The sequence below is a fragment of the Eleutherodactylus coqui genome, chromosome 3 (assembly GCF_035609145.1).
Source record: "Eleutherodactylus coqui strain aEleCoq1 chromosome 3, aEleCoq1.hap1, whole genome shotgun sequence".
In the NCBI taxonomy this organism is placed as follows: Eukaryota; Metazoa; Chordata; class Amphibia; order Anura; family Eleutherodactylidae; genus Eleutherodactylus; species Eleutherodactylus coqui.
Genome location: NC_089839.1, coordinates 125,291,816 through 125,316,165, shown reverse-complemented (window position 1 = coordinate 125,316,165; position 24,350 = coordinate 125,291,816). Strand labels below are relative to the sequence as shown.

Below are 24,350 nucleotides of genomic sequence, written 5' to 3'. Positions count from 1 at the left end.
CAATGGGAGAGGGTGGAGCTTAGCTCTGCCCCCGTCACTTTCCTTTGCAAACAGCCGGAGGGGAGGAGAGAAGAGGGAGGGAGTTTAGTGGTCACGCTGCTAAACTCCCTCCCACCTGCTTTCTCCGGGTGCTGTCATTGGCTCCCATAGGAGCCCATGCAACGGCCTGCGCATTCTGACTAAAAGATAGTTCCAGGACTATGTTTTGGCCCGGCGTGAAAGCGCCCTGGGGTATATTGGTCCGGCTGGGTGCTTTTACGCTGTGGGAATACAGCCATGTGATCTGATGCATTGAAATCCAATGCATCAGATTTTAGCGTACATCGGCCAGCCGTGAAAACAGCATCCGATATACGCTCTTGTGATCTAGACTCTATGCTTCTCTTAATACATCCCAGAATTGTGTTTGCCTTTTTGGCTGCTAAATCACATTGTTAACTCATGTTCAGTCTATGATCTATTAGTATACCCAAGCCTTTTCACATGTGCTGCTTAACCCAATTCCTCCCATTCTGTATGTGCTTGCTTCATTTTCCTTGCCCAGATGTAGGACTTTGCATTTCTCCTTGTTAAATACAATTCTGTTAGTCGCTGCCCACTGTTCAAGTTTGTCTAGATCTTTTTGAATACTCTTTCTCTCTTACCTAGTGTTAGCTATCCATCCTAGCTTTGTATCTGCATATTTGATCAGTTTCCCATCAATTCCCTCCTCCAGATCATTTATAAAAATGTTGAACACTGGGCCTAGGACAGAGCCTTGTGGTACCCCACTTGATACATTCTTCGATTTGGATGTGCAGCCATTTATGACCACTCTTTGAGTACGATCACTCAGCCAGTTGTGAATCCACCTAACAGTTGCCTTGTCAATCCCATATTTGATCATTTTTTCAGTAAGTATGGTATGAGATACTTTGTCAAATGCTTTACTGAAGTCAAGATATACTATATCCACCGCATTTCCCTGATCAACCCAGTCAGTGATTCTGTCATAGAAGGAAATTAGATTCGTCTGGCATGACTTGTTTGTCACAACCCCATGCCGGCTCTGGTTAATTATTCCATTTTTATCTAAGTACTTGCACACATGCTGTTTAATAATTTGTGCAAAGATCTTTCCCGATATAGAAGTCAGGCTCACAGGCCTGTAGTTTCCTGGATCCACCTTCTTCCCTTTTTTGAAGATAAGGACAATATTTGCTCTTTTCCAATCTTCTGGGACTTTTGTTCTCCAGGAATTTTCAAGGATTATGGCGAGTGGCTCAGCAATAACCTCTGCTGCTTCATTTAGTATCCTAGGATGTAATTCATCTGGACCTAGCTAAGTGTTCCCACGCCATCTCTCAGCTTATAGATAGCCTGCATTCTTTTATTCCCCCAATAGCACAGGGAAGATCAGCTGATGTTCCATTTACTTTCTGAGAGATACAAAATAGAAATTTAAAAGTTCGGCCTTCTCAACATCATTCTTAACCAATTCACCATTTTCATCTTGTAAGCATCTCCAATAGCATCTTTGACTTATGTACACACACACAGAGGTCAGGTAGATTCTCCTCAGTATATGCACACACAGAGGTCAGTTAGATGCTCCTCAGTATATACACACAGACGTCAGTTAGATTCTCTTTAGAAAATACACATACACAGAGGTCAGTTATATTCTCTTCAGTACATACACAGAGGTAAGTTAGATTTTCTTTAGTATATACATACACAGAGGTCAGTTAGATTCTCCTTAGTATATACACACACAGAGGTCAGTTGGATTCTCCTCAGTATATACACACACAGAGGTCAGTTAGATTCTCTTCAGTAAATACACATACACGGAGGTCCATTAGATTTTCTTCAGTATATACATACACAGAGGTCAATTAGATTCTCCTTAGTATAAACACACACAGAGGTCAGTTGGATTCTCCTCAGTATATACACATAGAGGTCAGTTAGTTTCTCTTCAGTATATACATACACAGAGGTCAATTAGATTCTCCTTAGTATATACACACACAGAGGTCAGTGGGATTCTCCTCAGTATATACACACTCAGAGGTCAGTTAGATTCTCCTAAGTATAAATACACAGAGGTGAGGGAGATTCTCCTCAATATACAAATCATTTCCCTAGGCTTTATGGTTTCTGAGAACCAAACTATTTCATGTATCACCGATTTTCGCAGTTTTTCAGGCATAGAATTGAATATTGCTGTTGCGACCCCTTTACTTTAAAGAATAGTCGTGCCAAGTTTCAATTTTGTGCGGAACAGGTGTGTTATTAGTTACATTACATGGGCGGGTCACTTACTTTTATGATTAGAATAATCAATTTGCGACCCCTTTACACTTCCTATTTATGACCCTAAACAATGGTTGTGCCAAATTTCAAGTTTGTACGACAGCGGGAAGTTAGAGAATTAGTGTAGAGTCAATTAGTCAGTGAGGGTTTTCGCACACATATTATACACACATACATACGTATTTGGTAGTCACCCAGTCTCCAAGAAAAAAATTGAATAAAAAGCAATCAAAAAGTTGTATGTATGTCATAGTGGTACCAATAGAAACTATAGAACGTCCTGAAAAATACGAGGCCTCACACCACTATGTTGACAGAAAATAAAAAGGCTATGGCTGTCAAAAGATTGCGTCAGAAAATAAAATAGTTAGAAAAAAATGAAATTATTTTTTATAAGTAGTACAGCATCAACAACCAAAAAGAACCTCTAAATTTGCTATTGAAGTAATTTCGCCTGTCCACAGCTGCGGGGAGAGGAGGGGGAGCACCGTAAGGTTTCCGCGATGAGCCTATCTAATGGATAGGCTCACCGCAAAGAATCGCGGCATCCCGCGATTTTAAACACGTGAGCAGAGAATTGCTTGTGAAAGTCGGGCTGCGCTTTCCATAGTTATCCTATGGAAAGCATGTCACGCGAGCATGGCCGACGATCTACTTATCTCGCCCGTGGACAGGCAGCCTAATCGTACTGACCCATGGAATAAAGGTATCAGGTCAATTTTACTGACATTGTCCCTAGCAACAAAACCCCGCAAAGATGGCGGAATTATATTTTTTTCCATTTCATTCCACTTAGAATTTTTGAAGTCTTTCAGTACATTATGTGGTACTTTAGCCCCTTAGGCTGGATACACACTGGGCGGATTTGCTGCGGAAATTCCATCCGGAATTTCGCCGCGGCAAGTCCGTCAGCGGCCGCTAATCCTAGGTTTAGCCAGCCATATGGACAAGATTGCTCAGAAATCTTGTCCACATGGGACAGCGAATCCGCCGCTGCGGCATGTTCTTTTTTTTTTCTTCCGCTGCGGCTCTCCTCTATGGGAACACCGGCTGCAGCAGAAAAGCGTGCGGCCAGGCTGCTGCAAAACCCGCGAGTAAGTGCTGCAGGTTTTAAAGCAGCGGATTCCCGGCAAAAATCTCACGTTTTTTCGCTGCGGCCAAACAGCGAGAATCCGCCCAGTGTGAACCTAGCCTTAACGTTCCAGGGTATACATTTACATTTTGAGGGTTCGAGGTTTGTATGGAGAGACATCAGGGGGTCGATCCTGCTCCATATACTGCGGGGCTGGATATTTCTTGTGAGCAGCGGCATGATCTATACTGCGCATCAGCAGGCGTTTCCGCAGTACAGATAAAGAAGTATCCAGCCAGGAAAGCAGGGTCCCTGACCGGGCACAGGGTCGGATCCTGCATGCCAGATTCAACCCTGTTGTGTGCCTTAGGCCTGTCTCAGGCCTCCTGCACACAGGTGGTTTTGCATTGTGAAATCCAGCCCATAGCATGCTACGGTATAAGAAAACGTGATTACCTGCCCACGAGCGGAAATCGATTGTGATTTTTACCCCTGTGGGGGAGAATTCGCAGCATGCTGCGATTTTGTGCTGGCTATGCATGGCCAGCTTCCATTGAAGTCAATGGTAGCCGTGCGTCCTAAGACCATTCTGCAATCATCATTGCCATAGCGACAGAGTCCTGTCAACTGCGCATGTGCCGGCTGACACATTCTCAACAGAGGAGGCTGTGTCATCGCCATAGCGATGTCCTCCGGGAATCCCGCATGCAAGGTCTGACCTATCCGTGTACAGGCGGCCTTAGGGCTCCTGTCCACGTACGGATTTGAATTGCGGAGTACGGAGCGGGATTCCACCTCCGGGCTCCGCAGCAAATCCAGCCCCATAGCATGCAATGTCAAAACGCGATTTCCTGCCCACGAGTGGAAATCGATAGCCATTTTCCACTTGCGGAGAAAAAAAAAAATCGCAGCATGCCGAGATTTTGTGCAAACTACGCACCAACAGCTTCCATTGAAGTCAATGGAAGCCGTCCGTCCCACAGCCATTCTGCAATCATCATTGCAGAATGGCCACAGGAGCAGTGTCATCGCCATAGCGTCCGGGCGACGTCCTCTGTACCGCGCACGCGTGCCCGAGCGCAGGCCAGCACATCCGCAGCAGAGAAAAGATGCCGGACAGGTAAGCTGTGGTCACTGGCCGGGCACTGGGTCAAACTCTGCTGCGACAATTCCGCATGCGGAGTCAGACCTGCCTGTGGACAGCAGCCCTTAAATGGAAGCCGTCAATGTGGAATCTGCGCCGAAATAGGACATGCTGCAATTTTCACTCCACAAACAGAAAATCGCTATTGGTTTCCCCTCATGGACATGGAAGAGCGATTTTCTATTGCATGTCTATGGGCAGTATTTGCTCCGAAATTCTGCAATGAAAATATGCCCGTGTGCATTGGGCCTCATCGGGCCGGCTGGCCGTCTACACCTGCCGCGGCGGCACCAGCACGGTCTACGGGGCGTCTAGTTCTCCGCGCTATCTATGACACCTTGCTTATCCATCGCCGTCAGGCCCTAACAATGCGGGCAGAGAACAATGGCGGCCGGCGCACAGGGGGCTGATGTTTGGAACTGTTTCCATCGGGGAGGGCGGTGTGAGGAGAAGGACAATGAGCGGCCGGAGGGAGGGACCCGCTGACGGAGGACGAGAGGCCGGGGCATGGCAAGGCTTGGGAGGCGGAGACGGGTTGAACTAGGAGGGGATGAGCAGCTCGTCACAGCAGGCAGTCAGCGCCGCTTCTTCCCCGTCATACAGTGCGAGGACCTTGTGACCGTCTGCGGCCGTGTCCTGCACATGAGCCCGCGCTATGGGGACGTGAGAAGTGGATGTGTCGGAGGAGCTCCGCTGGTCATCCGAGGAGACACCGTTTTGGGGGAGGGACGGCGGGACCATGGACGCTGTCACGGAGTGGAGTCCAGCGCAAGTAGTGGACTGGATGAGAGGTCAGTTCGGCGGCGGGAGCAGGGTGTCAGACCGACCTGGAGAGGACGGAGTTGTGTGAGGGAGCAGTAATGGTGTCAGGGGCAGCGGTTAAGGGGGCAATAATGCTGTCAGGGGCAAGAATGGTGTCGGGGGGCAGCGGTGCGGCTGCAGCGAAGGTGGGGGGGGGCAGCGGTGCGGCTGCAGCGAAGGGGGGGGCAGCGGTGCGGCTGCAGCGAAGGGGGGGGCAGCGGTGCGGCTGCAGCGAAGGTGTCGGGGGGGCAGCGGTGCGGCTGCAGCGAAGGTGTCGAGGGGGGTGCGGCTGCAGCGAAGGGGGGGGGGCAGCGGTGCGGCTGCAGCGAAGGGGGGGGCAGCGGTGCGGCTGCAGCGAAGGGGGGGGCAGCGGTGCGGCTGCAGCGAAGGGGGGGGCAGCGGTGCGGCTGCAGCGAAGGTGTCGGGGGGGGGGGGCAGCGGTGCGGCTGCAGCGAAGGTGTCGAGGGGGGTGCGGCTGCAGCGAAGGGGGGGCAGCGGTGCGGCTGCAGCGAAGGTGTCGGGGGGGGCAGCGGTGCGGCTGCAGCGAAGGGGGGGGTGCGGCTGCAGCGAAGGGGGGGCAGCGGTGCGGCTGCAGCGAAGGTGTCGGGGGGGGCAGCGGTGCGGCTGCAGCGAAGGTGTCGGGGGGGCAGCGGTGCGGCTGCAGCGAAGGTGTCGGGGGGGGCAGCGGTGCGGCTGCAGCGAAGGTGTCGGGGGGGCAGCGGTGCGGCTGCAGCGACGGTGTCGGGGGGGCAGCGGTAAGGCTGCAGCGACGGTGTCGGGGGGGCAGCGGTAAGGCTGCAGCGACGGTGTCGGGGGGGCAGCGGTAAGGCTGCAGCGACGGTGTCGGGGGGGCAGCGGTAAGGCTGCAGCGACGGTGTCGGGGGGGGGCAGCGGTAAGGCTGCAGCGACGGTGTCGGGGGGGGGCAGCGGTAAGGCTGCAGCGACGGTGTCGGGGGGGGGGGGGCAGCGGTAAGGCTGCAGCGACGGTGTCGGGGGGGGGGGGGCAGCGGTAAGGCTGCAGCGACGGTGTCGGGGGGGGGCAGCGGTAAGGCTGCAGCGACGGTGTCGGGGGGGGGCAGCGGTAAGGCTGCAGCGACGGTGTCGGGGGGGGGCAGCGGTAAGGCTGCAGCGACGGTGTCGGGGGGGGGCAGCGGTAAGGCTGCAGCGACGGTGTCGGGGGGGGGCAGCGGTAAGGCTGCAGCGACGGTGTCGGGGGGGGCAGCGGTAAGGCTGCAGCGACGGTGTCGGGGGGGGGCAGCGGTAAGGCTGCAGCGACGGTGTCGGGGGGGGGCAGCGGTAAGGCTGCAGCGACGGTGTCGGGGGGGGCAGCGGTAAGGCTGCAGCGACGGTGTCGGGGGGGGCAGCGGTAAGGCTGCAGCGATGGTGTCGGGGGGGGCAGCGGTAAGGCTGCAGCGACGGTGTCGGGGGGGGCAGCGGTAAGGCTGCAGCGACGGTGTCGGGGGGGGCAGCGGTAAGGCTGCAGCGACGGTGTCGGGGGGGGCAGCGGTAAGGCTGCAGCGACGGTGTCGGGGGGGGGCAGCGGTAAGGCTGCAGCGACGGTGTCGGGGGGGGCAGCGGTAAGGCTGCAGCGACGGTGTCGAGGGGGGCAGCGATGGTGAGCAAATGCGCATGCACTACGCAAGGAGATGCATAATACACTGTGTAATTCTGCTGAAAAAAAAATGGAACCAATTAACCACTTAAAGCGTTGCGTCTTGATGGCCGCGCACAAATGAACACACCCTGCGGGCGGAAAAACTACAGTAAGGGCACCTTCACTCTGGCAATAAAATTGTGCAAGATGCACAAATAGGAAATCCATTCTTCTGAATGGCTTTGTTCACACTTGCGATGTTTCCCTGCATGGTACCGCGTTGCGATTCAGGAAACACAAGACAGCATATCATTTTTTTTTTCTCTTTTTGCGATATCATCCTGTGTTTTCAATGGGCTCGGCTGTAGCAGCCCCACAGGCCCCATGGAAATCATTGGAAGATGATGCAGGGGCTCCCACATGTTTCCAATAGGGCCGACTGTGACAGCTCTGGCGGAGATGAAGGGAACCCCCACAGGGATGCGAGGATGTTTCCTTGTGAAAACGCCTCACTTCCAGGGGTTTTCAGAAGGACTGCGAGGACAATATTGGGCCCAAAATCGCCCTCACCAGTTTCCTTTTTTTGTGTATAATTCTTTCTGCAAAATTGCAGCACTAAGGTGCGAACAAATGTGCGTACGCCCATGTGAAGGAGTGCTGAGGCTGCTCTCCCGCCGCCCTTGGGGTCCGTTCAGGTGAGGCTGCTCTCCCGCCGCCCTTGGGGTCCGTTCAGGTGAGGCGGCTCTCCCGCCGCCCTTGGGGTCCGTTCAGGTGAGGCGGCTCTCCCGCCGCCCTTGGGGTCCGTTCAGGTGAGGCGGCTCTCCCGCCGCCCTTGGGGTCCGTTCAGGTGAGGCGGCTCCCCCGCCGCCCTTGGGGTCCGTTCAGGTGAGGCGGCTCCCCCGCCGCCCTTGGGGTCCGTTCAGGTGAGGCGGCTCCCCCGCCGCCCTTGGGGTCCGTTCAGGTGAGGCGGCTCCCCCGCCGCCCTTGGGGTCCGTTCAGGTGAGGCGGCTCCCCCGCCGCCCTTGGGGTCCGTTCAGGTGAGGCGGCTCCCCCGCCGCCCTTGGGGTCCGTTCAGGTGAGGCGGCTCCCCCGCCGCCCTTGGGGTCCGTTCAGGTGAGGCGGCTCCCCCGCCGCCCTTGGGGTCCGTTCAGGTGAGGCGGCTCCCCCGCCGCCCTTGGGGTCCGTTCAGGTGAGGCGGCTCTCTGCTCCTTTTTGGATGAGGAAAACTGAAATAAAACAGAAAAACATCAGTTTATTTTTTCCCTGTTGACTTCAGTAGGGTTTCAAAGAAAGAGAAAGCAAAAGGCAAGGCTCCTATTTGCTTCCATTTTGTCAGGTTTCTGTTTTTTAATGGAAAAATAAAGCCGCAAACTGCTTTTTTTCCAATAAAAAAAAAAACCTGAAACCTAACAAAAATAAACTGAAGCCTTTGTGCTTGCTTTCCACTTTTTTTTCTGTCTTTTTTTTGAAACCCCATTGAAGTCAACTGTGGAAAAAATTGATCTGTTTTATTTTAGTTTCTCTCTTTCCAAAAAACGGAGAAGAGGTAGAACCCCTGAACTGACCTACTGTGTGAGCGCAGCCGTATCCTCTGATAACCCAGCAGGCGTGCCTGGGAAGAAGTTGTAGTGTGCCAGCTCCTCCCATGCCAGCTGCTCAGAGCACCCTGTGTCTACATGTACCGGCTTGTACTTTGTTTCTCACATTGTTGTGTTGTTTCTGTGCTTGTTGTGTGCCTGGCTGTGAAGAGGCCGAGCTTTATGTAATACGCTTGTGGCTATTAACTCCCAGCAGTATTAAGATGCCGCCATGAGAACATAAACCCGCCACCACCTGCCACCGGTGCTTAAGCCTTTAGAAAAAGTTACTGGACATGTTTTAATTGATGGTTGATATAAATTGTGTCATTAGTGTGTGACCCTGAGATGTAGTCAGCCATCTGACTGATGATTAATGTGGCTTAGGCTGCCTGTCCACTGCCGGGATGAAATATCGCTAGCGCTATTCCGCCGCAGGGAAGGAGGGGAGAACACTATGAGGTCTCCGTGATGAGCCTATCTAAAGAATAGTCTCACTGCGGAGAATCGTGGCATGTCGTGATTTGATTCACGTGAGCGGAGAATCGTTAGGATTCTCTGCTCGTGAACATCAGGCTGCACTTTCCATAGTTCTCGCAATGACAACTCGCCCGTGGACATCCAGCCCTATTGGATAAATCGGTCGTAGATTATAAGGAGGTGTAGGAATGCTTACAGAATCATTCACATTGCTGAGAGTTTACAAGTGATAAGCCCATGTATTGGGGTCACCATCGACTTTTACCCGTGAAAGTATATCGTGCTGTGAGTAGTTTTGGTGCTAAATGCTGTTTGCTGTGAATGGCTTATTTTTCTTTGAAGATCATATTTTGATGTATTCTGATAACGCCGAATACAGTGTTAGTATTTAATGTAAATGCAGTCGTGTGCAGTAATACGTAGTAAAAGGTTGTGAATAATCATTGCGGAGTATCCGTAGAACTTTACATTGTGTTGTTCCTCTGTTAGACTACATTCACACGGGCGTGATATTGGGCCGAGTTTCTCCGCAACGCAATGAAAATCATATTTTGCAAGCACAATGTTGGGACGAGGTTCTAAGTCCGATATCGCGCTTGTAACATGTGTTTTTTGTTTTTTTTTGTTTGTTTTTTCTTTCACGGAGATGCAAAGCCTTTTTGATTAAAAATCATATTGCTTCTGTGACATTGTGATTCTCACGCACTTGTTAGGATCGCAAATGTTCCCATTAACTTCAGTAGGAAACATCGCACAGGATGCGAGTGCCATGCGATGTCTTTTAAGCAATGTGCGAGGCGTTCCGAGAGAACAATCAGAATGTGCTGTTTTTTTTTTTTTTTCTCTCTCAGCGATGCTTCGAGGAAAAACGTTTTTTGTGTGAATTAGCAATGAATGGATTTTATATTCATGCGATATTTGTGCGCATCACTACGCACGTGAGAATATCGCTCGTGTGCATGAGCTCTTATTCTGCAGATATGTCCCCACATGGGGAATTTTATGTGGCTCTTATTCAATGGAAAAATCTGCAACAAGTCCACCAAAATCGGCACCATTTGTGTATTTTAAGGCAGATTTTAAAGGGGTTGTCCCGCGAAAGCAAGTGGGTCTATACACTTCTGTATGGCCATATTAATGCACTTTGTAATGTACATTGTGCATTAAATATGAGCCATACAGAAGTTATTCACTTACCTGCTCCGTTGCTAGCGTCCTCGTCTCCATGGTGCCGTCTAATTTTCAGCGTCTAATCGCCGGATTAGACGCGCTTGCGCAGTCCGGTCTTCTTCTCTTCTGAATGGGGCCGCTCGTGCCGGAGAGCGGCTCCGTGTAGCTCCGCCCCGTCACGTGCCGATTCCAGCCAATCAGGAGGCTGGAATCGGCAATGGACCGCACAGAAGCCCTGCGGTCCACCGAGGGAGAAGATCCCGGCGGCCATCTTCACCAGGTAAGTAAGAAGTCACCGGAGCGCGGGGATTCAGGTAAGCACTGTCCGGTTTTCTTTTTTAACCAGTGCATCGGGTTTGTCTCGCGCCGAAAGGGGGGGGGGGGGGGCTGTTGAGAAAAAAAAAAAAACCCCGTTTCGGCGCGGGACAACCCCTTTAATGCAGATCGGCAGCACATTTCATCCCTTCACTCGACTTGAAAATCCGTGATATGGAAGCACGAGTTCAGACACACGGGAATTACTGGAGAATTGCTGCTTCGATGTTTAGAGTGCTGTTACATGCAACCATTCTCCCCTGCAACGTGGTGGCAGAGAAACGCTGATAGCGGCTGGCAGCGGACTCAGCAGACAACATTGGCAGTGACTGGCTGTGTCAGCGGAGTTGCGCCTGCATTTAGCTGGGGAAACGCTTCCGTGTAATAGCACCATAGGAAATATCCGTGGATGATACATGGAAAACGTGATTGTGCTTCAGGTGTGTTGCTGCGTGTAATCCTGTAACGTGGCCATGAATAGTGTCACACAGCACGAAAACAGGCGACTTCTCTGACAGCATAAAACCCAGCTGGAAATTGTTCAGGCTGCCATGTTCACACCAGTTAGTCCTCCAATGACGAGATTACCAGCTAATCCTCTACAGACTGTGAAACCACGTGGGAAGTTCTCAGATTCTTCTCCCATTACTGGCCTAACAGCTGTCAGAACCTGCCGGCGTTCCCTGTACTTAAAGAGCGCTAATTATCCTGCATCCAATGTTTATAATGTCCTGTTATAATAGTATTACAATACCATTAGGCAAAGTACAATAATTTGGGCTGGCTTACATGAATGTGTTTGCATTGCGTATTATGCGCTCATAATATTTGGGTGATTGGACCCACGCTGTATGTCCACAGGGCGTCTCGGGGTGATTACCATGCACTGTATGAGCACACGGAGTAGCTCTGTGTCTGCGAACTAAGACACTGATCAGTTTAGCAGCTGAGATGTTGAACACATGACTGTGAAACAACAACCTTCACATGGAGCCCGGACACAAACGCTCCTTACTCTTCATCACTCGCAGTTTTAATTTGCTTTATTAGAAAACATTATTGAACAATCTGTCAGTAATTGTTATTTTATCCGTTTTAAGGTTGGGCTCACATGAACAGGTTGGATTCTGTGTGTGGAAATCTGCAGCGGATAACATGCAAATGATCGCAGAAACTAATAGTGTATGACCGCGTTTGTGTGTGGTTTTCAGCACGGATGTACACGTATGGACAGCGTATTGTCCGCATGGAAGAAAGATCACAAGCAGGATATGACAGCAGAAAGTAGCCCAGCCCCCTGAGAATACCCTCCTATCGCTCAGGTGACATTCTCTTGTGCTGTCGTGGTGAGGTGTATTGAGAGCCTTCAGGACAGGATACTGCTCTCTGGGCTCGGCTGGTTTATACTGCTTATTTTGTAAATAGTATGAACCATTAAAAACAAAAAACAAAACCCTTCTCCTTGTGGAAAGCCCAGAGGAATACACAGAGGTGGCAGACAGCAGTCTGGAAGTTGTGTTGCTCCCGAGGCTCTGACCAGTGGAGCCCATACGCGCAGAATCCACGGTATAATAGAGCATGCTGCAATTTTTCTTCCATTCGAAGGATCCACAATTCCTACTTGCAAGTTTGAGTGAACCAGCGAAAGTCAATGATTTTCAATGTCCGCATATTGTCCGTGCAGATGGCGATCGCAGGATCCAAAATGCAAATCTGGTCGTGTAACACCCATTTAAGTGGATGCCCCCCTCCATATAAGTGTCTGACGTTACTTGATATCCCCTTATCTTCTCAGTCCGCTCTGACGGTGTGTACAACAAGTCGGATGCACCCACTGTTACTACTAGTTACACTTTATACTCTTCATTTGTTTCTGGCCTTTTCTGTACAGTCCTGGCTTCATACTGTTGGAGCTTAGAAGAACCCCCAGTAATGGCTCACCGTCCCATAGGATCTAAAGTGCAACTTTCCTGATGTGAACTGCTTCTGTACAGGAGGCTGCGTATTGTGGGACACTAAGTGACAACGCGGTGTAGGGCTGGATTCCGCAGAAAATACTAGGTGGAAATACTAGGTGAAATAGTGCAGCATTCGTCCTGGATATGCTGGGCTTTCCCTTTTATAGCCAGTGGGGTCCAACATGCGTGTTTCCGTGTTTGGCCTTGCAGATCAGCTGTAAATGAAGATTAGCGTGTTGGCCTGTTCTACACGAGTGCAATGTAACAAAACTATAGGAGCTCTGTCGACAGATTTATCCTTTACTTCTCCAGTTCTCAGTTTGGTTATTTACTAATTTACTTACAACTATGTTTCTGGGAGACATATAGGGCAGGCTCACGCAAGCGTATGGTAATACACAGAGGTTTTACCCGGCGTGTGGAGCTACGATCACAGCGATTGTGACCACGTATGCCTGTACATGACAGCGTATCTCACGCTTGCTCCTCTGCATTGGCTTCCTGGTTTCTTTGTTTTTTTTTTCTGTTACTGTCACTGTTTTGTTTCCTAGCAACATTCATATAAAACGCTGCGCATATGCAATGTAATTGCATATCTACAGCCTTTTCATACGCACTCATAGAGAACAATAGGGCTCAAGCATGCATAATATGCGGTACAGTGGAACATGCTGCATTCTTTTTAACGCTCTTATATGCAATAAATGTGTGAATGGATCAATAAACATCAGTGTACTTCCATTGACTCCATTACTGCGTATTTTGCGCACATAATATGCAATGAAATTGCACTTGTATAAGCCCGCGCTAAATAAGAATACCATAGGGTCCTTTTAGATGCGCCGATTCTCATTTAAACGAGTGAGTGACGTCACTGCTAATGGCCCATTTACACCAGCAGATGGCTCAAAGATCGCTCAAAGGACAGTTTGAGTGACCGCTTTGAAAGATCATTTTGCATAAAGTATTAAGTAGCTACTCAGCTACTTAAGTACCAATTAGATGTGCAAATGAAGCCTTTGCTGAAGGCAGTTAATAACCCAAGGGCTGTTATCTGTGCTCAGATCCTTTGTTCTCCATGGGAAACAATGCTATCAGCACTCCCCATGGAGAACTTCTGATAAGAGTGAATGTCTATTTTTATTTTTAATTTTTTTTAAAGGTTGGACTGAATTTAAAGGGGTTGTCCCGTGATAGCAAGTGGGGTTAAAGGGGTTGTCCCGCGAAACAAACTGGGGTTATACACTTCTGTATGGCCATATTAATGCACTTTGTAATGTACATTGTGCATTAATTATGAGCCATACAGAAGTTATTCACTTACCTGTTCCGTTGCTAGCGTCCTCGTCTCCATGGTGCCGTCTAATCTTCAGCGTCTAATCGCCCGATTAGACGCGCTTGCGCAGTCCGGTCTTTTCCCTTCTGAATAGGGCCGCTCGTGCCAGAGAGCGGCTCCTCGTAGCTCCGCCCCGTCACGTGTGCCGATTCCAGCCAAGGAGGCTGGAATCGGCAATGGACCGCACAGAAGACCTGCGGTCCACCGAGGGTGAAGATCCCGGCGGCCATCTTCACAAGGTAAGTAAGAAGTCACCGGAGCACGGGGATTCGGGTAAGTACTACCCGTTTTTTTTGTTTTTTTTTAATCCCTGCATCGGGTTTGTCTCGCGCCGAACAGGGGGGCTATTGAAAAAAAAAAAAACCCTTTTCGGCGCGGGACAACCCCTTTAAGCACTTCTGTATGGCCATATTAATGCACTTTGTAATATACATCGTGCATTAAATATTGGCCATACAGAAGTTATACACTTACCCCTCCGGTGCTGGCGTCCCCGTCTCCATGGCGCCGACTAAAGCTGCCTTCTCCCTGGATTAGACGCGCTTGCGCTGTCTGCCCTCTTCTGTCCGGCTCCGGCGTGCTCGCGCTGCAGAGGTCTTCTGTGTATAACTTCTGTATGGCCAATATTTAATGCACAATGTATATAACAAAGTGCATTAATATGGCCATACAGAAGTGCTTAACCCCACATGCTATCACGGGACAACCCCTTTAAGGATCAGCCAGCAGTGCCTGAAAAGCGCATGATGGGCGCACATTTCCACACACCGATTATCGCTAAAACAATCGCCGATTAGGTTTTTTTTAAATTTATTTATTTATTTTAAAGCGATCATTGGCTGGTGTAAACGGGCCTTAACGCATTCGAACTTGTGCAGCCTTTTTAGACAGGCAAATGCATCATTGGATCGTTCAAACAAGAATCTCCGGAATCGGTCAGCCCCCATATAAACGAATGGGTGAGGCTGCGGCTTTCCCTCTGGCGAGGCTTCGGCATCGTGGATTTCTCTCTGGCGAGACCCCAGTAGAAAAAATTGAGAAGCCTTCTGCTCTTGGAAACCAGACTTAGAGTCTTTTTGTACTTGGATCATACAGTTAATCACTATTTTATCTAGGACTTGAGACAATATTAGGTTGGCAGGGGTCTGACTCTCGGCATCCCCCACCAGTCAGCTGTTTGTGGGCCCATGAAGTGTTTGTTGCCTTCATTGTTTACTAGACACAGCTCTGTACTTTAGTAGTGGCTGTGCCTGATATTGCAGATCATTGCATCTTAGTCGCAGGTAAATGGGACTAATGCCTCATTTAGAAAGAACAATTATCATTCATAAAATTATTCATATGAGCGAAATTGAAGGATAATCATTCCGCTTCAACGTGAGGTGCTCGCTCGTTCAGTTTCAGCTGGCATATAAACCAGTGCGGCTCATTAACGCATCGTGCAGTTTAGTCGCTGATTGTTCACAGGAATGTGAAGCCCTGAAGGAATATTGTACATAAGGACTCTCATCCACGTGCAGAGGAAATCCACAACATTAATTGACCTGCGATATAGATTTTATATCTGCAGTTAGTCAATTTATGCTATGGATTGTCAGCATGGATTTAATCTCTTCAAACAAGGGAGTAAAATCTACATCACAAACGTATACGAATTATGAGAAGAACCGCACCAAAATCTGCCGCGGAAATTCTACTGCACGGGGAATGAGCCGCCGGCTTCTGTGGCCTGGGCGAGCCGTAGCCGATGAATATAATTGACTCCAAGTGTAATAAACAGTAAATTATTCCTAAATGACCGTTGAAATCATTAACTGGATTTTGATTTGACTTTGGATGCTGATTAGCAGCTGATTTCACCCTTTCAATCCAAGGGGTGCAGTCTGCACCAGTGATGTGAGTGTTGGTGTGGAATGTGGCGGATATATTTTCAGTTGTGGTAATTCTGCACTAATTCCCCTACGTGTGAATGTACATTTTAAGGTTTTTTTTGTTCTGGTTTTTTTCATTTATGAAGAAGCTTATCTTTAAATATTGTAATTATATGTGTAACATTTTTGTGTAGTTGATGCAGGACACAACAGAAAGGAACAACAGTAAAGAGGGAATTAGGTTCAGTTTATGCAACGCTGTGAGAAGATTTAGGGGGGTTTCCTGTCTGCCCTCAGGGTTCCACTTTCCTGCTCTGTTATGCTTTTGGACGGAGGAAAAACTGCAGCGTTTTTTCTTCCTTTATTTTGAGTCAGATCGGTGATGGAACCGCTAACTGGATGTCAAACCGCTTTTAGGGAATTGCGTAAATATGAACTGTAGTGTTGTGAAAATTGCTTCTGTTGGTAGTGTGCGCTCTGTAGGCTGGCAGCTGCCCACACCTTGGGTATCCAATTTAGACTTTGGGTTGTCATTAAAAGGAGCCTGTTAAATTGAATGTGCCGTCCATCCTGCGGGCATGATGTTATAGAGCCGAAGACACCGAGCAAACTTGTATGTGGGCTGCGCTCACACGAGCGGAAGATTACCATGTATGGTACATGGTACTTCAATGGCATTTTAAATACGTTGCCTTACATTGGTTCGCTCACATTTGCGTGTAAGAATTGCGTAATACACGAACGCATAAAATACCACAGCATGTTTTATTTTGCTGCATATTATACGCAAGAGAAGCCATTGTCCATGGGCGTGTAGTCCACACCACACATACGAAATTACAATAGGTTTACGCGGCGTATATATGTGCCGTTGTGAAGCGACACCTGTTTAAACAAAAACAGGTGGACTGCGCATGACATTGTGCAAAAGATACGCTGTCATGCGCAGTACATTCGCTGCCATATGTGACGATAGGCCGACTCCACAGAGGCAAAACCACGTGTGGCTCGCACAGCATTTTACGCATATGGCAGTGTGAGCCCGGTTATAGTTTGTTGGAAAAGATTAAGTAGAACTATCTAACTTTACTTTAATTTATTTGCTTATGTGCTCATTGTGGTCTCAAGAGGTCTAGTCAGTGACCTCCAGCTACCTCTGTAAGTACACTCCTATATGAGTGGACCGCCCACTTGACCGCTAGGCTCAGAATGAACAAAAATGTAAGCGAGTAAGATATAAGTAAGGGTAAATGTACACGAACAGTAGGCCTGACACTTGAATGGAATTAGCACTTGATTTATTTGAATAGGTTTATGCATACAGGTTTTTTTTTTTTTTTTGCTCTCAATGAAAAAAGAAAATGTCCGCATGTCCGATTTCCCGATGAGAATAGCACATTTCAGTGTGCGGTGTCCCACTCGTCAGACTGCGCACGGATGAGATATCCGTGTGTTGTCTGATCCGAGTTGTGCCTGACAAACTGTTGTGCATATACCCTACTGTGGCCTGCTGTTTGGACAACATTTTCATGCTGACAGGTTTCCCTTAAGGCACCTTTAACACTGAATAGAACAGGACGCACCGCGAGCTGCTGGAAATTCCACACCAAAGTCTACAAGCCAACTACGGATTTCGATGCAGAATTGGAAAGGGCTTAAAACCTGTCTGCAGTTCCACGTTGATATCCGCAGTTACACCTGTTGGGTTAGGTGTTGGGTTCTGCAGCTGCAAATTTGGTTGTGTCCTACGGTATAATTCCATCCCATGTGAAAGGTACCTTAGCAGTAGCCTGTACTCTGCTAATGCATTCACAGAGAAATTTTTGCAATGTGCATTATTGAAACATTCCTGTAGTTGAAGCGAGGTAGCACATGGGTGGATTTGCATTGCGAAATGCAGAGCGGGCGTCCGCCTCCGAATTCCACAGCCATTACTGCTCATTGCATGTTATAGAAGAGTGAGAAGGAAAAATTGCAGCATGCTCCATTTTTGCGCAAATTGAAGTCAATGGAAGACGTCCGATCTACTACCCTTCTGCAACTGACATTGTGAAAAGGTTTGCGGATTCCGTGTCATTGCTAGGTGATGACGCGAGATAAGCAGGAGTTTAAAAAGAAAATGTGTATTGTGTATTTTCAGAAAAAGCAAAGTAGCTACAGGTAAGTGTGGACGTCGCTGCCAGCGCCGGATTCCGCACGCGGAATCTGACCCACCTGTGTGCAGGCGGCCTTAATCCGGTGTGAAATTCCGCTAGTTTCAGAGCGGCCTTGTACTGGTTTCACGTGAAACACATATTACAGCCACATTTCTAGATCTGTAATAGAGATAACTGTTCTGTAATGTTGGGATCAGTAGACCCTCGGTCAGGCCGGCATGCCCGTCTGTACCGCAGTGATCTGAGTTTTGTTCAGTAGACTCTGTCAGGCTGGCATGCCCGTGCGTTCCATGGTGGTCTGCATTCAGCTCACTAGATCTGCCGTCGCGCCAGAACACTCATGTGAGAGTAGCCTTCTAATTGTATCAAAAATGTTTTCAATGAAGTGGTAAAAGTTGGGTCTGAAAGGTAGAAGAGCCGGGCGCCTCCCAGATCTGCGGAAAATCTTCTGTGCTGCTTGAATTCAAGACTCCAAAAATAACAAGTTAGGGAAGTTTTGTGGAATGTGACGGCCTCGTAGGCCTTGCCTACTTACTAGTGTCAGTAACCTTCTCTTCAACATCGCTGCCCTGCATACAAAGTACACGTCAAATCATACAGTTATTGGCGACCATAGCCATGTTCACTCTGTCTAGAGAAACTAGCAGTTGCCCGTCCCGTTCTGCAAGCCGTGTAATTATCATACGCTGAATTCTGATGACATCCAAACGTTTCTGCTCTTCTGTAGTGAAGCCTCCGTGTGCCCCTTAGGCCTCCCTCACACAGACGTTTCTTTACAGCACTTAGCGCTGCCTTTTCAGTGCGGCACTAAATGCTGTTTAAGGCTCCTATTCATTTTAATGGACTGTTCACACAAGTGTCAAAACGCAGCGTCTTCAACGCTGTGCGTTGATAGTGCTGCATGTCCTATCTTTGGTCATTTTCAGCCCTTCGTCATACATTAAAATTAATGGGCAGCATTAGCAGTGCTTCTGAAAACGCAGCACAGCTTGGTGCCGCGTTTTGGCCAGCGTTACCTGCACTAGACTCGCTGATGCTGGCGCTGTCCGGGTCCCTGGCACTACTTTACGGGGCTCTGGCACTTATCAGAGGATCTTTTGCTAGTGATGGGGTTGGAAGACCCCGCCTCCAGCAAGAGATTGCTCTAAATGGCTAATCCTATTGGCTAAGCTATGGAAAGTGTTGGCCAGCATGATTCGCTGGCGGTTTACCGCCGGCAAATACACCTCCGTGGACAGGGGGCCTAAATCGAAAACTGTAACTGTTTTATATGTTAGTCTTAGATGAGTGCTGCTGGAGTAACAGTACCTTTACATGGTTATTCCCCAAATTACTACAGGCACCAACTAATGCAGGCGATCATAATCCCGTGTACAAATGTCCGTTGATGGTGGACTGAGGGACAAATCGCTCTCTCGTCAGGTTCTAGCAAAACTAAAAACCAAGTCACTGTCGGGCTGTGTTTACTGGAGCTGCTTAGTCTCCGAGTGGCTCCTGTTCCCCTGCTTACTGCGAATGGAGGCGGGCGCGCTGCAACGATCACGGCTGATCTGCCTTTATTCACTTGAACAACTGTTATAGTCGCTAGTATGGCTGGGTGTCTGGCAGTCGTACTGTTTAAAGATACCATGTATTAAGAGGCAGAGATCTCAAAATGATACCAATGAATGCAAATGCGGAGGTATAGACAGGTCCTGCTGCAGTTTTAAAATATGGCTGTGAAAAATCTGACCATGTGAACAGATGCATAGGTTTACATTAGCTTCATATTACAAACTATAAAATACAGACCAAATATGGAGTTAAAATACACTCTTCTGAAACGGGTCAAGTGACATAAGGCTCTACTACGGTACGTTATGTACTAAACAGGGACTGGTTGGTTGGTGTGCTGTCAGTAGTTCTTATGTTACCATAGTTGAAACCATAAAAGCGCTTTCACGCTGTGGAATATTCCGTTGTGTAGAAAAATATTCCCCAAAATCCACTTGTCTAAGGCCGGCTGCACACAGGCATATTTAAATTGTAAAATCCGGAGCGGGCGTCCGCCTCCGGATTCCGCAGCAAATACCGCCCATAACATGCTATGGAAAAACACTTTTATCTGCACACAAGTGGAAATCAATTGCGAGATTTTTATTTAGTTTTTTTTCTTCTGCTCACGGTGGAAAAATCGCCGCATGCCCTATTCTAGTGCGGTTTCCACACAGATGGCTTCCATTGAAGTCAATAGAAGCTTTCCGACCGTAACCCCTTAGTGACCGCCCAATTGCCTTTTTATGTCCTGGCTTTGTGGGCTTTAAACCTCAGAGCCGTAAAACATGCATCCTCTATGGATTAAAGCTTTGGGGCTGTGGACGTGACAGCTTCCTGCTGTCTGTTACCGCTTTGAGCAGTCCCCGGTCACACGATTGTCGTTATCCAATGGATAATGGCTATGCACATCAAACTTAAACAGTTGAAGTTTAATGCTCCTTTTCAGTTTGGGCCCCGTTGCGCATACGGACATAAGATTAGGGCCACAATGGGTATGTTTCTGAACACAGAACAAGCAAGGGGATCCATTTCAGGGTGCAAATCCTCATTTTCATGTGCACTATAGAAAAAAAATCCTGTCTTTTAAAATGACAAATTTGCAAAAATCTGAAACTTTTTATTTTTTCTCCTTTAAATTGCATTAACTTCTGAAAAGAAACTGTGGGGTCAAAATAATCATGACAGCCCTCTGAATATATTAAGGGGTGTAGTTTTTAAAATGGGATCATTTGTGGGGTATCTATCCTTCTGACACCTATGAGCCTTTGCAATCTTGGCTTGGTGTAGGTAAACAAATTGTTCCTCAAAATCTTAATTAATGTTTACATTTGTAGATCTCCTAAATGGTAAAAAAAACTAACGTTTTTCCAATGTGCTTCCAGAATAAGTAAACAGATGGAAATTTATATCTTACCAAAAATTTGTACAGTAGGTTTGCACATATTTGAGAAATTGCAGTTAAAAATGTGAAAAAATGAAAAGGTTTTCAAAATTTCCCCAATTTTGTCGCTTTAAAGAAAATATATTTGTACATAAATTCTATCGGTTATACACATATATACACAAATTCTATTTTGCCATGTAAATGAATTACAATATGTGGTGAAAAAACAATGTCAGGATTACTTTGATATGCAAACCCTTTACGGAGTTATTCCATGTTAAAATGACACATGTCAGATTTCCAAAATTTGGCTTCACCATTAAGGCGCAAACGGGCTTAGTCACTAAGGGGTTTACATTGTGGACAGGTCGCAGATTCCCCATCATCGGCTAGCAATATTGAGAGAAAATCTGTACTGCGCATGTCTGACAGCTCACTGTGTGGACCATTCGCAGTACAGAAAAGAGGAAAAGACAGGTACGCCCAGATGCCAGCCGGGCATAGGGTTGTATTCTGCTACGGGCTCCCGCATACGGAATCCGACCCAGTCATGTGCAGTTGGCCTAATTGGGATGTGAAAATGGCTTAATTCTGTTGGCAATTTTATGTCCTCATCCACATTTAGGGTTTCTTCACACAAAGCATATTTGCTACAGGCTTTCTGCTGTGGAAAATAAGCAGCGAATACGCAGCAAATCCAAAGTTGCCAAGTCTGCACCTAAGTGGTGCTGATTTTGCCATGGATTTTGTTGCTGATTTTTGCCGCAGGTTGCAGCCTAAGGCCTCCCTCACACATGCGTTGCAGTAACCATCGCAATTTAAATCGTGGCGCTTTGCAGCGTTTTACTTTCTCCTCATTGATGAGGAGTGCTAAACTCCTAAAAATAGAACAGACTCCACTTCAAAAGCGCTGCAATCGAGCGGCTGCCTGAGACTGTGTTAGAGGCTCAATTGAAAACAATGAGCCCTCCCTCACAAAGGCGTTTTTATACAGCATTTAGCGCTGCGCTAAACGCTATACAACACTCCCTTTCATTTCAATGGGGCTGCTCACACAAGCGGCTAAACACAGCGTTTCCAACTCTGCGCTTTGACAGCGATGCATGTTCTATCTTTGGGCGTTTTCAGCCCTGTGTCGCCCGTTGAAATAATGGGCAGCGGTTTTAGCACTGCTGAAAAACGTGACAAAACCTGGTGCCGCGTTTTTGGCAGCGTTAACCGTACACCGATTTTTGAGGGGAGGGCTTGCAATATTAGTTCTACCCTGAAAATCAGTCCTAGCTACACTAGAGGAGGGGGGGGGGGCAATACTCTCCTAGCAGCTGCCGTCAGGGTCCCGTCCGCTGATCTCTGCCGCTGCTCTGTGCTTCCCCTGCACTGACAGATCTATTGCTGTAAGCCAGGCTTGAGAACCCTGCCTCCAGCAATAGATTGCTGTGATTGGTTGTCGGCACTGGCTTGATCAGAGCCGGCAGCCAAAACGCTGGAATGAAGACTGCCCGCGCTGCTGAAACCGAGCTGAATCTGCAGTAAACGCTGTGTTGAAAAACGCCTGTGTGAGGGAGGCCTTAGCATTTCAAAGGTTGAAATCGTCTGTCAGAATCCACATCTTAAATTGACATGCTGCAGATTTAAAATTTTTAGTATATGTCAAATTCTACTCCATGTGGACAAGATGTTATAGATCTCATCTACACGTCTTGTAGTGTAAAGGCTGCGGGATTTCTGCAGAAAAATCCACTGAGGAAACTCCACAGTGTCTACGGCGTGTGAAGGCACCCTTCAACTTATGAATTTTGTGAGCGGATTAATCTGCAGCGTCTTGCTTATAATTTTGGTGTGTGTGTGTGTGTGTGTGTGTGTGTGTGTGTGTGTGTGTGTGTGTGTGTGTGTGTGTGTGTGTGTGTGTGTAAGCAACATAAGGCGCTGTTCCGATCGTGTAGGCAAACTAAACACAGGGCCCACACGATTGCGACTAAAGAGGACTGGGTACGCACACGGGCATCTGGCAAATTGACCCTGTTCTACACGGGTGGTTGACCTGGCCCTACCTAAGCAGGGACATTGCCCCAATAAGGGCAGCCCAGCGGCCTTCAGATCTGGGCCCTAGCTGATCCTAGGTGCCATGCACCAGAACAAGACGCACTCACATACCACATGACAGGGACTGAACAACAGGACACACAGAGCCAGAATACACAGCATACAGCAGCCAAAATGCAACCACTAGTAACAGATAGGAAGCTGAATATAAACACCAGGTATTGACATTTTCTACAAAACATGAAAGCTAGTGGCCACTTCACGGCTCCTGGGTATACCGCTAGTCCCTACACTAACCAGGAGTCCAGCAGCACCAGACACAGTTCATACAGCAAGCTGCAACAGGACAGGACACAGATCACAGGTCACGCAGCAAGCTGACACAAAACTGACAGAATATAAACGAACAAACAGACATGAACCAGCAAGACACAGATTACACAGCAAGCTTGCAACAGACAAGGTTTCATGACTGCTCACCCTGAACACCAGGCAGAGACTGACCAGTAGCTGGGTTTATATGTGAGCACAAACTCAGGAGATTGGCTAGCAGTAAGTACCCCACCCAGCCAGCTCAATCAATTAAGCCTGTGAGGTCTGTGCTGCTAGGAAGCTTAGAACTACAGATCCCAGCAGCACACGTAACAGGCGCTATTCACAGTCACATGGGTGTATTTTTGGTTTGTATGCTGTCTGTGTATTTTAGTCTGCACACTGACCCATTATAGACAATTAGACTATACACAGAAGAACCTTTCCTTATAGACTAATGGTCCATGTACAAAAAATCATAGCGCCTCCCATTTTCCTCTGTGGACCCGTGCCCCTGCAGAGGCCTACGGCTTACCCGCTCCCGGCGTCTTCATTCTCTGCTTTGCGCTGGCTGCCGGCCAGCCGGCGCATGCTCAGAGAGGAGCCGGACCGCCGCCACTGACGTTTCTGTTCAGTCCTTTGCGAGACCTGCAGAGAAATAGAGCATGCTGCGATTTGTTTTCCGCGTGTGATTTCACGCGGACAAATAGCGTCCGTCTGCCTAGGATTGCGTTTTCTAATGCAATCCTATGACAGCAGCCACGGGCGGAAATTCTGCGGGAAATCCCGCCGTGGAATTTCCGCCTGTGTGCAGGGGGCCTATTGCAGACAAGAATTGAATGTAGTTTCCGCTACTGTCCTTGTGCACTCCAATGCAAGGTGCGCCTGAGAATCTCATGTACAACTCGCTTACATGGGGACACAGTGAGAACCACCAATCCAGGCGCAACTCCTATGGCATCAGGGAGAGTTATGCCAAGTCTGTTTCACATTAAAATTCTTTATTATTTGAAACGAACGCATAAAGCTACACGTTTCAACCTCACATAGGGTTCTTCCTTAGGCATACATAATCAGAACAGCAAATATTTATAGGCCAAAGATGCAAGAAAACCCCATATTTGGTAATTTTTTCAAGAAGTATAGTATGAGATACTTTGTCAAATGCTTTACTAAGCTCAAGATATACTATATACACCGCATTTCCCTGATCAACCCAGTTGTTGATACTGTCATAGAAGGAGATTAGATTCATTTGTTACAAACCCATGCTGGCTCTGGTTAATTACTCCATTTTCATCCA

General features: G+C 48.1%; 1 protein-coding gene across 2 annotated transcripts in view; it reads left to right on the top strand.

The window, feature by feature from the left end:
• The first annotated feature begins 5,049 nt into the window (after window positions 1–5,049).
• Window positions 5,050–24,350, top strand: part of CNKSR3 (CNKSR family member 3) — a 225,828-nt gene continuing 206,527 nt past the window's right edge. The window contains exon 1 of one of the 2 annotated variants that reach the window (XM_066596055.1): window positions 5,050–5,305. In XM_066596055.1, the coding sequence (XP_066452152.1) occupies window positions 5,254–5,305 (52 nt within the window). In that variant the 5' untranslated portion in view covers window positions 5,050–5,253. The remainder of the gene's footprint in view (window positions 5,306–24,350) is intronic. The other variant, XM_066596054.1, reaches the window with a different exon arrangement.